The 15569-nt window shown below is 38.9% G+C and overlaps 1 protein-coding gene across 3 annotated transcripts in view; it reads right to left on the reverse strand.

Moving 5' to 3' along the window:
* DEPDC5 (DEP domain containing 5, GATOR1 subcomplex subunit) overlaps positions 1 to 15569 on the reverse strand; it is a 92455-nt gene that overhangs the window by 71732 nt on the left and 5154 nt on the right. For all 3 annotated transcript variants that reach the window (XM_045826774.1, XM_045826772.1, XM_045826773.1), the window contains exons 5-10: positions 14597 to 14682; positions 13786 to 13869; positions 12524 to 12573; positions 11642 to 11711; positions 4721 to 4799; positions 3480 to 3541 (exon numbers count right to left, since the gene is read on the reverse strand). In XM_045826774.1, coding sequence (XP_045682730.1) covers positions 3480 to 3541; positions 4721 to 4799; positions 11642 to 11711; positions 12524 to 12573; positions 13786 to 13869; positions 14597 to 14682 — 431 coding nt within the window. The remainder of the gene's footprint in view (positions 1 to 3479; positions 3542 to 4720; positions 4800 to 11641; positions 11712 to 12523; positions 12574 to 13785; positions 13870 to 14596; positions 14683 to 15569) is intronic.

Below are 15569 nucleotides of genomic sequence, written 5' to 3' on the forward strand. Positions count from 1 at the left end.
GTGGTTACAAAGAGTTCTTTTCATTCATTTTCAAGTTCTTACTTTATAACTAGGTTCTTGATTTAAAAAATAAATAAACAAACCCTAAGAGCAAAGTCCTGTAAACTAAGGACTGGGCTTATGCCACATGTCCCTACATCCACTCGTATAGGTGCACCCACAAAATCTTGGGCATCTAAAGGGCCGCTGAACCAGACTTGAAATGGAGGTGTGAGTGGACCCAACACTGACACGGCCATTACGTGGTCCAAGGTGACCATCATGCAGCCCACCCCTAAGGCCTGGCTTCCTGCAGACCCTGTTGTTTGTGTTCTCCTCAGACCCCCACACTGAGGCAAATTCAAAGGACTGATCACCCTGAAGCCACATTACTGCAGAAACCTCCAAGCTGGTCTGCTTGATTCCAGTCTGTCCCTTCGCCAAATTGTTCCTGGCCACTGGGCTACTCTTCTTCCTCAAAGTCTCTCCAACTTTGATTACACTGACCCCTACTGGACCATGTTTAGCAGCTCCCACTTCTTATCAAATCAAGTCCAACTTGCCTGGCTTGACCTGACCCTGACCTTTGGATCCAATCTTATTCCTTGATGATTCCCCTCACAAACTCTGTGGAGTCCCCTAAGGCCGCACCTCATTCTAATACCCCTGCTCCTTCCTTTGCATATGAAACACCCTCTGTCCTCCTCTCCAACCCTCCAAGCCTTCCTCAGCCTTCCAAGTCCAAATGCAAAAGAAAAGAAAATTCTAACCCCTAAAAATGTATGGTTAGCTGATGTTTCAAATACATATATCCAATCTCCCCAGCAGGTCTGCAAGCTCTCTGAGAAAGTTTCATATTTCTATTTCTTCAACCTTCGGAGCGGAAGGATATTTTCCCCATATTACTGAGGAAAGAGAGTGAGATTTGGATTCCACTGACACCCAGACCCTACTGGGACCTTATTATGTGCAGATAATTTAAAACAGCTTGTGAGGTAGGGACTATTATTGTCTCCACTTTGCAGACAACAAAATAAGAGGCTCAGAGTGACTGAATACTTTCCAAATATAAAAAAAGCTAATCAGAGCAGAACCATAACTTAAAACCCAGCCAAAATCCAGACTCCAGGCTCTTTCTGCTACATATGTGACTGCCAATACTTCTTGATCAAGAAGCTGTTTCCATGTGAAATCAGGGTAGGGTAACTGATTACAGTAAGTTTTGGTGTTTTTCAATTGTGGTGAAATACACAGAACATAAACATTACCATTAGTGATGTTTAGTGCATTAACAATGTCAAGCAACCATCATCAAAATCTGGATCCAGAACATTTTCATCCCTCCAAAAGGCAAGCCCAGACTGACTAAGCAGTCATGCTCCGTCCCCATCCCCTGGCAGCCACTAGTCGATTTTTTTGTCTCTACAGATTGGCCTATTCTGAACATTTCATATCAACAGGATTTTATAATTCGTGGTGCTTTGTGTCTGGCTTCTGTCCCTTAGTACAACGTTTTTAAGGTTTATCCACACTGTTCCACTCCCTTCATGGCTGAATATTACATCCTATAGAAAGTACCACATTTTGTTTATCCATTCATTTAGCTGACAAATATTTATGTAGTTTCTACTTTTTGGCTGTTATGAATAATACTGTTATGAACATTGGCATATAAGTTTTTGCATGAACATATTCTCAATTATTTCAGGTATCTATTCAAGTGTGGAATTGCTGGGTCACATAGTAATTCCGTTGAACTTATTAAGATGCCATAAACTGTTTTCCTCAGCAGCTATACCATTTATAAGCCCGAGAGAAATGTACAAGGATTCCAACCTCTGCACATCCTTCCCACCACTTGTTATATCCCATTTTAAAAGTTATTATTATATTCATCCCAATGGATGTGAAGTGGTATTTCATTGTGGCATTAGTTTGCATTTCCCTCATGACTATTGATGTTGAGCATCTTTCCATATGTTTATTGGCCACTTGTATATCTTATTTGGAAAAATGTCTATTCAAGCCCTTTGCCTATTGTTAATTGGGTTTCTCTTTTTGTTGTTGAGTTGTAAATGTTCTTCATATATTTGGGACGCTGGACTCTTACAAAATAGTTAATTTGCAAATATTGTCTCTCAGTCTGCGTATTGTCTTTTCACTTTTTTTGATAGAGTTTCTTGATGTACAAAATTTTTAATTTTAATGAAGTTCATTCAATTTATTTTTCTTTGGTTTCTTGTGCTTCTGGTGACCTAAGAAATCCTTGCCAAATCCCATGTCATAAAGACTTAGCTTGTGTTTTCCTTTAAGACTTTTATGGTTTTAGCTTTCTTATATAGGTATTAGATGCATTTTGAGTTAATATTTTTTATATGCTGCAAGGTGGAGTCCAAATACATTCTTTTGCATATGGATATTCAGCTGTCTTAGAATCACTGCTGAAGAGGCTGTTCTTTGCCTCATTGAATGGATTTGATATCCTTGTCTGAAATCAAGAGCATAGATGTATAGGTTGATTTCTGTACTCTGAATCCTATTCATTGGTTATATATGTGTATATTTATGCCAGTACCATGCTGTTTTGACTACTTTTGACTTTGTTGTAAGTTTTGAAATGAGGAAGTGACAGTCCCCCAATTTTATTCTTTTTCAAGACTGTTTTGGCTATTCATGATCCCTTGCAATTCCACATAAATTTTATAATTAGCTTTTCCATTTCTGTGGGCGGTCAGGGGAGAGGTCACTGGGATTTTGATTAGGGGCTGCACTGAGTTGTAGCTTACTTTGAGTAGTATTGCTATTTTAACAAGAGTAAATCTTCCAATCCATGACAATGGATTAGTTTTCATTTATTTAGGCCTGTGTTAATTTTTTTCAGCAACATTTTGTAGATTTTAGTGTGTAAATCTTGCACCTCCTTGGGTATATTACTCCAAAGTATTTTATGCTCTCTGATGTTCTCACAAATGGGACTGTTTTTACTTCCAATTTTTAAAATTTAATTTCTTCTTTCATTTCCTATTTGATTTTCATCATTAATGAAATATAACCAATTTTGTGCATTCATTTTGTAACCTACAATTTTGTTGAATTCATTGATTAGCTCTAATATTGTTTTTATAGATTTTTTTTTAGGATTTTTCTACATATAGGATGTCATCTGCCTTCTTTTACATCATGGATGCCTTCTGTTTCTTTTCCTTACACAGTCGCTGGGGCTGGAACTTCCAGCACAACGGTGGACACCAGTGATGACGGCAGGTGTCCTTCTCCTGTTCCTGATCTTATGGGGACAAGTTCTCAGTCTACCACCATGGGTTTTCCATAAATGCCCTTTATAATATTGAAGTGATTAAAGTAATTTAAATCTAGCATGCTATCAATTAAGGCTTTAGCTAAGATAACCCAACTAAATGAAGCTTAATAGAAATAGTGTTCCTCTAAAATCTGCATTGAATAATGTTTGCTCAATGAGATTCAGTGCATAAGATACATACCTTCCACTTGGTAAAGAGATCGGCAAGGAAACCATTCACAGCTTTCTCAAAATACAGATCCCCTGAAAAGAAACAAGAGCAGGATGAGGATTATTATTTTAATTACTTATTTTTAGAGAGAGGGAAAAGGAGGGAGAGAAACATTGATCGACTGCCTCTCATAAACACCCCAACTAGTAACCTAACCCACAACCTAGGCATGTGCCCTAACTGGAAATCACCTGGTAGTAACACCCAACCAACTGAGCCACACCAGTCAGGGTTGAGGATTATTTTTATTTCTTGCTTATCTCAATTTCTTCTCTCAGTAAAATAACAGGAATGGGACTAGTCAAAGAGAAGGTGGGTTCTGCTACATCATCAAACAAGATTGTAAAAGCCAGATATACAGAAGTGGTTTCAACCGACACTTTCTATGGAACCAAATATAGTATTTACCTCACTCAGAAAGAGGCCATGGCTTCAATGTAAAATGCAAGATTTAAAAAGCTTTCATGATGGAAAAATACGGTGTAGTTTCAAAATGAAAGCACCATCTAACTTCCAAACATGATTCTTTTCAGAGTGATGCCTACAGACGATGACCTGGTGGAACCAGGGAATTCACCTAAACAACCATGTTTGGTTTCTGCCGTTTTTGAGTGACCTTGATGGCTCACGGCAAAAATTAATTTATGATTTTGCTAAACACAAATTTCAATTACATGCACCGTGAGGATGGTGTGTTGGACACAGTATCCACACCTCATAGCAGCTTTATTGTTCTCTATTTACTGTGTAGTAATTCTGATAAAATGAGACAAATTTAGTGATTTCTGTGATGATAGGATGAAAAATGAAGGATATCTAAGAAAGTGTTGGTTTTACGCCACAGTGTCACTCTGTGACTTTTGACCCTGTAGTTAGTTGTATAACAATTAAAGATCTATTGGTAGGGGAAAAAAATTGGGACAACTGTAACAGCATAATCCATAAAATATACTTAAAAAATATATCTATTGGCATTATGAGTGATTGTGCTTTTTTTACCCTTTAATACTTTCACATTATGAAATTCACTTTTATATATTTCATATATACATATGAAATATATAAAATATTTGTTTCATCATTTGAGGATATGTAAAAATTCAGGACATATTGTTAGAGAATGTCAAGAGCTTACTGTAAATGACAACAACTTGGGAGAAACCAGAAACTTCTCCCCACTAGCAGTTACAATCAGCGTTTAGGAAACGTACCATAAATATCAAAATCCCACATTTCACAGCTCATCTGAATAAATATGTAAACCATAGCTGACGTCGAACGGAACACCACCTGAAATAAACAAAAAACATAATTGCATTAAAAAAGCAATGATGGAGAGTTTCAGTTCTGCAAGATGAAAAAGTGCTGGAGACGTTTCTAAATAATGTAAATGTGCTTAACACTGATGAACTGCACACCTAAAAATGATTACCATTTTTATGTATATATACATGTGTGTTTATTTATTTTACCACCACCAACCAAAAAAAGCAATGATGGAAGATTTCTCTTGTAACATGGTTCTTCTAAAAGCAAGCTTCAACCCTGACATCACAGGCCTTCAGGAGGAAATTCTGTTCCTTTATCCTCAACTGTAAGCCCCCTCTAGGAGTTTATTGTACAGGATAAAGACATGTAAAATAATGAAACATATACAAACATTTCATGAAGCTTCCCACAAGAAACATTAGAGAAGGGGCAGCAGGTCCACCTGGGAAAGTCAAGGAAGCCTCATTACAGAAGTAGAATTTGGGCTAAGACATGCCAGTTGATGCGTTGCCACGTCTAATAAATAATTCACATCGTACCCCGACTCCATCCCCAGACTGCCTACAGGAGAAGTCCGAGTGGTTTTCTGGGCCTGTGTGCTTTACCACAGAGCCTTTGTCCAGCCCTTCCGTCCTCCACAAGGCTCTAAAGACATTTGATGGGAAAGCAAAATACAAGTCTCTGGCACTCAAAGCAAGATGTAAGTCTCTGGCACTCAGTGGAGACCTTGCTTCTTAAAGGCAGAAGCACATTCACCATTTGCTTCCCAGGGCTTTCCGTAGTCTCTGGGGCATAACAGACAACGCGCGACAAACTCGCTCTCCCTACCGAACACACAGACACACAAAGACTCAAAGAAAATATACCTTCCAAAATGTTAACTGTGACCACCTCTGGGTAGTGGCATTATGAGTGCTTGTGCTATTTTTATTTTTATTTTTTTGGTTTATCCTTTTTTTTTAAAGCTGAACTATTTCAGAGAAACAGAAAAATATACTGCCTACATTTTTCATAATAAATATGCAATGGTCTTATAATTAAAGAAGTTATTTTTTAAAAGATACCTTTTTGAGCAAAATTATTCTAGCAACAGATCAAGGATTGCCTGTGTGTATGGGGGGCGGGTAATGATGGCAAAGGGGCACAAAGGAACCTCTTGGGGTGACAGATATGTTCTATGTTTGATTGTGGTGCTGGTGGTATATACATTTGTCAAAATTCAAACTATACATATATAATGGGTCTATTTTATTGTATGAAAACCATGTGCTATTAAGTAGATTTCAAAGATACTTTTCTAGATCTAGTTAACACTCCATATTTATAGTGTATGTATAAATACATATGAAGTGCTATTTTTAGCCCGGTTGGTATAACTCAGTGGATTGAGTGCCAGCCTGCAAACCAAAGGGTCACCTGTTTGATTCTTTGTCAAGGCACATGCCTGGGTTGCAGGCCAGTCCCCCTACCCTTGGTAAGGGGCACACAAGAGGCAACCACACAATGATGTGTCTCTCCCCCTCTTTCTCCCTCCCTTCCCCTCTCTCTAAAAATAAATAAATAAAATCTGTTTTAAAAAGTGCTATTTTCAGTTATGCCTGTGTTTTAGTTTTTAATCATTTACTGCATTTCAGTCTTTTAGAGATACTTTGAAAAATTCTAGTTAATGCTTATTAGAACTTTAAATGTGTCCTTCACTTTGAAATTATGAAAATGCCAATTACTGTTATATTAAAATTACCCTCCTAATGGCTCTTTCCTTTTTTATTTTGTTTAGGTAGATTTTTAAAGATAAAACTCAAACAACATAATATTCACCATTTTTAGTCAATTCAGTGGTTTCTAGCATATTCACGATGTTATGCAACCATTAGCACTAATGCTAGAACATTTTAATCACTCCAAAGAGAAGCACCATACCCATTAGCAGGTCCGCCCTACTCCCCTCTTCCCTGGCAACCACTAATCTATCTCTGTGGACTGGTCTCTTGGGAACACTTTTCACATAAATGGAATCATACACGATGTGGTCTTTTGTCACTGGTTCCTTTCACTTAGCATAATGTTTTCCAGGTTCGACCATAGTGTTGCATAAATCATCACTTCCTTCTTTTTTACTGAATAACATTCCATTGTACGGCTATACCATATTGTGTTTATAGATTCATCAGCTGATGGACATCCCTGGTTGTTTCCACTTTTTGGCTGTTATGAATAATTCTGCTACACACATTTGTATGCGAGTTTTTGTGTGAACACATATTCTCCATTCTACCAGGTACATGCTGGGGCATTTGGTAATTCTACATTTAACCAAACTGTTCCACGTGGCTGCACCATTCCACATTCCCCACAGCAATATATGCAGGTTCTAATTTCTCCACATCCTCTCTAACATTTGTTACTTTCCTTTCTAAAACATTTTTATTGTTATTATGGCCATCCTAGCGGGTTTGAGGGATATCTCAACGTGGTGTTGATTTCCATTTCCCTAACAACTAATGATATTGAGCATCTTTTCATGTGTTTATTGGTCAATTGTATATCTTCTTTGGAAAAAATGTCTATTCAAATCATTTGCCCATTTTTTAACTGGGCTGTTTGTCTTCCTTCTTTTTTTAAGTGAATCATTTACTGAATTTGAATATCTTTTAACAATATTTTGGAAAATTCTAGTTAATGCTGGTTAGAACTTTTTCTGTCAATATTTTAATACTTACATAGAAATATAGCCATATCTGTATAATACAGTTAATATTGCCATTCTTAATTTAGAATTTGTGGTTTTTCTTATTTTCATATAAAAATTTTCCAAATATACAAAAAAGACTTTTTAAATTCAAACAGCAAACACTCACATACCCACCACCTAAATCCTCTACTGAACATGACATTGGCTTTACCACTTACCTATTACCATCTGGCCATCCTTTTATACATCAATAATTTATCTTCTTTCTACATAAAAATAACTTGTAGACATCAACACTCCCTTTCTTTTTATGTTCGCTACCTCTGATCTTCTGTGGGCTGGAAAACCAAGTAACTGAACTGGTTATAAAGTTTAACTGACGTCAGAGGGCCTTGTGCCGTTGATTCAGCTTTGTAGTGCTGATTTCCTTCCATGCACTAACCTCTTGTTTTCCTGATCAGAGTAGGAATTCTTGGGTGGGGAAAGCATGTCTAAAATTTCATTCAACTAACATTTGAAAGACTATTTATTAAGCACCAGTACCCATGCCAGAGGACTTCGGGGTAGAGAAGAACAAGATGCAGTCCTTGTCCTCACAGTACTTGCCGTCTGGTAGCAGGCACGTGAGCAAACATATCTACCGCAGAGGGGTAAGTGCTCATGTAGACTATGTCCAGGGTGCCATGGGGGCAATTCCAGCCTGGCTGAAGCAAGAAGGTGCTGAGGAATGGCTAAGTGGCTTGGGAAAGTGGGAAGGCAGAATCTCTCCCAGGCAGGAAAGAGCAGCCTACGCAGACGTAAAGGCCAAGAAAAAAACATGGCACGTTTGAGAAACAGCTTACGGTTTTCACGGCTAGGATCTGTTGGGGCTGGAGATATGGGAGAACTGATGAAATGAACTCCAGACTCAACTGTTTCCCCTGAGGTCCAACAGGCACCTCACAAACTGAGCTGGTTAATTCCCCACAACCATCTCCTTCCCAGTCTTTTCCGTCTCCTGAGTGGCACCCTGATGTATCTACCCAGCTGACTGACTTTCGTTCACTCCTCACATCCAATGCATCAGCAAGTTCTGTGGTCTCCACCCCGAAACGCATCTCAAATCTGTTATGTCCCTTCACTGCCACAGCTCCCACCCTAGTCCCTGACGCCTAACTCTCCAACTTGTCTCTCTATTTCTACTCTTGTCCCGACAAACAACTCTCCACACCAGAGTCAGAGGGGCCACGGCAGGTATTATGGATGGCTATCCAATACCCTTTCTTCCTGAGAAACAAGAAAATGATTCTATTCTGGGGGGTAAGGGACCCACCCAAAAGACTAAACCTCTCATCCTCCTAAGCAGCTACATGTGACTAAATTCTGGCCAGTAAGATGAAAGCGGGAGAATGCATCCCTCTGTCTTTCTTCCCTTCTTCCTTCCTCTGACTGAAATATGGATGTGGCTATAGCAGCTCCAGATGGGCCATGGAAGCCCAACCCTGAGGATGGCCCAACAGGAAGACAGAAAGGAGCCTTAGATCACCAATAACTGTGACACTGTCATACCAGCCATCAACTGCCTACCCATGCATGCACTTCTTTTAGAGGAGAGAAAAAAGTTGACCTTTAAACATCAATTAGCCACTGTTACTTTGGGGTTTTTTGTTCAACAAAATCCAACGGAATAAATAAGTAATCTGTTTAAAAACATAATTCATGTATCACACCCACACTTAAAGTCCTTCAAGGCATTCTAACTGTCCTCAGAATAAATGGCCCTCAAGGGCCTGTGTGAATGGGCTGGAGCCTGTCTACCTTCTCACCAACATCATTTCCCTGCTTGTCTCCTAGTTTCGGCCACACAGGCCTCTCAACATTGATTCCTCTTCCTGAAGCACTCATTGCCTCAACCCCCATGTGCTAGCTAAGTTTTACCTTTCCAGCACCTCCTCAGAGAAGCCTTCCCTGCCCACCTTTGTTTTCGTCTTTTAAAAATATATTTTATTTACATATACTTAGAGAGAGGGGAAGGAGGGAAAGAGGGAGAGAAACATTGGCCTGTGAGAGAAACATCGATGGGTTGCCTCTCACACATCGATCTTTCACTTTGCGGGACGGCATCCAACCAACTGAGCTACACCGGTCAGGGACCCTGCCCACCTTTGTAAAGAAAGGTCTCTTTCCCTCCCTTCCCTTCAGAATTTTTAATTTATTTCATATGTTTACTAAAGAAGGCACCCTCAGTTATTCCTTCTCATTACCCAGTTAATTTCCTTTGAAGTTCTCATGATAATCTGTAATTACCACATTTATGACTAGGGTGTTACATCTGTCTTTCCACCAGGGTGGAAGCTCCTTACCAGGAGGGATCTTGCCTGTGCTGGTCACCCATGAACCCCCAGGGAATAGCCATTCTCCCCTTTGAATTCCCCTCTAGAATAAAGACTATTCACTGATAATGTTCTGTATCATATTCATTTTAAAAGGGGTGGGGAGAAGAAGCACAGTAACTGATACACAAGAGATGCTTCCATATTATTTGTTAAATAAATGAATGAGGTTGAAGTAAGTAAATGCCAAATTATCATGGTCTTTGTAAGTCACGCTTAAAGGTGAATTTCTAGAAAACTGGAGAAAAGCAAATTAAGATCACTATAAAATAAAAATTATGCCTACTAGAGTTGCAAAAACTTTAAAATTTAAGATCAGGTGTTGGAAAAAGTGAAAAAATACAAGAGATTTTATATATTGCTACTAGGAGTATAAACTGATCTGAAGAATTTTTTTTAAATTTTATTTATTTATGTTTGGAGAGGGAAGGGAGGGAGATAGAGAGAGAGAGAAACATCAATGTGCAGTTGCTGGGGGTTATGGCCTGCAACCCAGGAATGTACCCTGGCTGGGAATCGAACCTGCAACACTTTGGTTCGCAAGCCCGCGCTCAATCCACTGAGCTACGCCAGCCAGGGCTAAGAATTTAAAAAATAATTTGGCATTACCTTACAGAGTGGAACCTATAGCCCATCAAATATGCTCCTAATTATAGATTAAAAATATAGTATTGCGTATAAGCAAGCTCACTGAAAAATAAAAACTGCATACATTTCTATTCCACTTGAATAAAATTCAAAAATAAGCAAAACAAATAATACATTACAGTAAAACATACAGGGGTGGGCAAAAGTAGGTTTACTGTTGTTGTGAGTATGCAGAACAGAGCATTCTTACATTCTTATTTATGTATTTGCATTTTCCCATATGAACAGCTGTAAACCCAGTTTGCCTACCTTGTATATGTATTACTGCTATGTAAACAAGAAGGAAATTAAAAAAGTAAAATTTAGGTAGCGGCTACCTCTGACACATGATGGCTCTCAGTCGGGGCAATTTTGCTCCCTCAGAGGATATTTGGTGAGGTTTGGAGACACGGCTGGTTGTCATGGCTTGCAGAGTGAGGAGTGGAGGGTGCCACTGGTACTCAGTGGATTCAAACAAGGGATGCTTCTGAACACCCCACAATTCACAAAACAGAACCCCCACAACATTACACAGCCATCTGGGGACAAACATTTCTTTATTGGCCGTCCTATACACTGCAGTGCATTTAGCAGCACCCCCCACACGCCCCTATTTGTGAGAGCCAAACATGTCTCTGCCAAAAGACCCCTGGGAGGCAATACTGCCCCCAGCTGAGAACCACTCGGGGGAGACTGGGGTGAGAACAGAGAAGAGCGGGTAGGTGGTCTCGTCATTGTGGGTAATGGTCACAGCTGTTAAGTATGGGTTTTCCCAACCAGAATAGAGAGCAAAGGACGAGATTCCTTTGCAAAGGTCTCTCTCTCCATGTTTACCAATGCAATCTTCTACTGTGTCTAACTTTTGCAATGTGTTAGTGGGCACAGAAGCGTGCCAGTTAGACACTACGTCTGTACATCTGGTATTAAAAAGACCTCCTTCAGAAGCAGAAAACAAAGATCAACCCCAAATTAAAGAGCTCCAGCTAGAAAACATTAGAATTTCAGGAGTCCCTGACAATATGACAATGTAGTCCACCTGGGTGGGCAGATAGACAGTGGCCATCATGAGATTATCTCGTTTTTGCTCGTTTCTCTGTTTTGTTTTTGATTTCCAGACTTAGGCATAAGGATATAAGGAAATAAAAGTCAAAAAAGCAATTTCTCATTCTTACCCTGGTATCTTCACTGATATAGCCACACATGACCTTCTCGTTCTTGACCCACAGCTCACCAGCCTGTGCCCTGAAAGGAGAAACACACACAAGTTATTACAACTCTTGCATAAACCACAGAGAAACAATGATGACTTCTGGGCGGCTGACTCTACTCTGTTATTTATACCCTATTGATCTGGCCAAGTTCAGGTTTCCGGAGACAGTGCCATGAACAGGTTACACAAAATCAAGAATTCTTGGAGCATATTGAGTGCATACAACAGGAACCCTTAATCTGAAAGTTCATAGAAAATATATGGGTCTAAAAAAGAGCTTCAGGGAATCCATAAAACCTCTGAAATGATGCAAAATTTTCTGGGCAGAGTATTACAGCTTTCATCAAATTTTAAAAGGGTTTTCCCTGACTGGTATGGCTCAGTGGGTTGGGCATTTTTTCCTGCAAACCAGAAGGTTGCCAGTTCGATTCCCAGTCAGGACACACACCTGAGTTGTGGGCCAGGTCCCCAGTTGGGGGTGTGCAAGAGGCAACTGATAATGTTTCTCTCCCTCTCTTTCTCCCTCCCTTCCCCTCTCTCTAAAAATAGATAAATCAAATCTTTTGTAAAAAACTGTTTAAATATGTTCATCTAGTGCTTTTTCCAATTCTAAAATTAGTCTAGACTTCCTTTGTTAAAGAATACCAGGTGGCTTCACAACTTCCAGTTCTTTAGAGCATTTGGGGGTGGGGGAGTTGGTTTGTTTTAAGTACAATATCTAATGTTTTAAGCTATTGTGTATTTTATTATGGGGACATCCAAATACCTCAAATGTTGCCCCATTACTGCATTAGATCCTACTCCCATTTACTAACAGAGAAGTCAAGAGTCATGGAGTATCTACCTGATGCCAGCAAATTCTACCTTCTGAGTGATATAGGCACAGGTGCTGACCTAAGGGAAGAGAGAGAGAAATTCAATAATACATCAAGGCCATAAAAGGTCATAAAGAAAGTCCTGGCTTTCTAATCTCTCCTAACAACCCAAAGTTCAATTAGCATGGGAGTAATAGATTCATCCCTTTACAAAACCTGCTGGGGCAGGTGTACCAGTAGGTTCTTAAGAGTTTGGCAAGTACAGACAATAGTAAAGACCAGGTGGGTAAGTGGTCAGCTCCACCAGTATACCTGTCCCCACATATGTTTGTATCATTATCTATATTTACATACTCAATTAAATACAGAACATTTATTTCTCAGGCAAGCTCTCATTTCAGAAAGTAGAACCCTCCTTCTACCATTAAAAATGAGCAAAGATTGTGGCCCTAACCAGGTAGCTCAGATGGTTAGAGGTTCATCGTGATACACCAAGGTTGTGGGTTCAACCCCCTGTCAGGATACATATAAGAATCAACCAATGAATACATAACTAAGTGGAACAACAAATTGATGTTTTACCTTCTCTCTCTCCCCGCTTTCCTCTCGCTCTCTAAAATCAATAAATATTTAAAAAATGAGCAAAGATTTTTTTTTCTGAAAATATACGCTGCATGGAAATTCTACCTATAATTTGTTGTTTTATAATACTCAAAAAGTCCAATAAGGAGAATTTTAGCACCAGCTCACAATTTTGATGAACTCATCATTTTCAGTGGAAAATGTTAATTAAAAATAAAAGAAGGGAAATGGGGGGAGGGTACAGCCAAAGCAGTCTAGCCTGGAAACAGCCAGATCTGAATTTTAGCTCAGTGCTGACTGCTTACCAGTTTTCTAATCTTAGGCAATCACTACTTCCCAATCTCAGTTTTCACACATACAAATTAGGGGTAACACATACCTGTTCATAAAGAAATGTGAGATGCAAATGAAATCAAGTGAAAATTTGAAAACTAGAGTCTCATTCAAATGAAAAACAATATTATAATTTCCCATTCAAACTAAAAAAGCAGAGTGAAAATCTCTGACAATGAGCAAAACAGAATTTAAAAAAAAAACATGAGAAAAGAATGGAAGAAGATAAATGAAGTGTTTGTAATTATTGCCTGTGATGCTGCAATCTGAAATGATTGTACACTCTTCTCCCTTACTAGATCTTTGCTTCTCAGTGAGAACACAGCTTGTTAATATAATAAAAAACATCATAGACCTTTTAAAAATCGTATCTTACCAAACTTTTCTTTAGTCGCCACATATCCCCACGGCCAATATATTGATCCTTAAAAGTTAATTCCACTAGATCAAGGGTCACATCCTAAAAGAGATAATGAAATATATCTCTCTGCCATCCTCTGCCACACTCCATAGTCATTAAATAGTGTCCACTCACATGGAGAAACCTTTGGGCAAAAAATAAGAAACTGGAAGGCCATTCAATAGCAGAACCCTGACAAACAGATTTTTATCCTGCCAAACAAGGCTCTTGAGAACAGATGATAAGTCTCTAAAAGATGCTACAGCAGCTGTATCATGGTTAAGTTCAAAGAATATGAGAGCACTAATTCTGAGTTTTAGTCCTGATTCTGGTGCACAAACACGACGTTGAGCTATGTGCTTTATTTCCATAGATGGTGTCAATAATATCTTTTAGACAATGATTTTTACCAATTATAGGATCATTTCCAGAAGCGTAAGAATACATGAAGAAATTTTAGTGTTTCAATAGAAAATTTTACATTTAGCTTCACATACACACATATATACAAAAGTCTTAAAAAGGGAGCAAAAAATATATATATACACATAGAGTTAAAAAAAAAAAAGAGACTGCATCCTTACAGAAAGAAGGGCAAAAAAAAGCGGGGGCGGAGCATTTAAAATGCAACTTACATACTACCTATAATCTAAAGGACCTCCATATGACCACATATTTAATAGTCTAACACTCTACCTAAGTGATTCATTATTACCTTAGAGACCTCATCTTGAGGAAGGGTTCTAATCACATCCAAAAGAAACTCAAGTGCAGAACAAAGATATACCTTAGGGTCCACTACGTTCACATAAACATCTTGATAAGGTCTTAGACGAAACACTTGGGTCACGGTCTGGTCCACACTGATAGTTTCTGAAACAGAGAAGAAATCTAATAATACATTCTGAAAAAAAGCAGATAAATATAGTCTCGATCTATAAATACTGAAATATTCAACAAGTAACACAGTTGACCCTTTGCCATGAATAAGGCACATTTTCTGCCTTCCAGGAGCTTAAAATTTAGAATTCTCTGCTTTTCAGGTGACACAAGCAGGTAAAATAAGACCTGAGCACAAGCAATAAAAATATAGAGAGACAGCCTTGGTTGGCATGGTTCAGTGGATGGAGCACTGGACTGCGAAGAGTCGCTGGTTCGATTCCCAGTCAGGACACATGCCTGGGTTGCAGGGCAGGTCCCCAGTAGGGGGTGCACAAGAGGCAACCACACATTGATGTTTCTCTCCCTCTTTTTCTCTCTCCCTTCCCCTCTCTCTAAAAATAAATAAATAAAATCTAAAAATGGGGGGCGGGTGCACAGAGAAAGAGAAAATAAAGAATTTAAGAAGCAACGTAGAAAAGTTCAAATAGGCTCAGTTGGTTAGGTGTCATCCCATAAAGTGAAAGGTCACCAGTTCAATTCCCAGTCAGGGCACACAACTGGGTTGTGGGTTCAGTCCCCAGTCAGGGCTCATACAAGCAGAATCCAATTGATGGTACAACCCATCAATGTTTCTCTCTCACATCGATGTTTCTCACCATCCCTTTCTACTTCCCTTCCCCCTCTCTAAAAATAAATTTTAAAATATTTTTTTAAGTTCAAAGAAAAAAAGTTCAAATTGCTGTGAAAATTCAGAAGAGGAAGCAATTCTTTCTTATCTGGAATGAAGTAGTAATGTTAATTAAAAAAAAAAACAAACCCTTCACAGGGAGTCTGGTAAGTCAGAAAGGCACAGGAGGCAAGAGAAGGGGTCAGGGTGA

This window comes from Phyllostomus hastatus, unplaced genomic scaffold (assembly GCF_019186645.2).
Source record: "Phyllostomus hastatus isolate PE091 unplaced genomic scaffold, TTU_PhHast_1.1 phas_scaffold_760, whole genome shotgun sequence".
In the NCBI taxonomy this organism is placed as follows: Eukaryota; Metazoa; Chordata; class Mammalia; order Chiroptera; family Phyllostomidae; genus Phyllostomus; species Phyllostomus hastatus.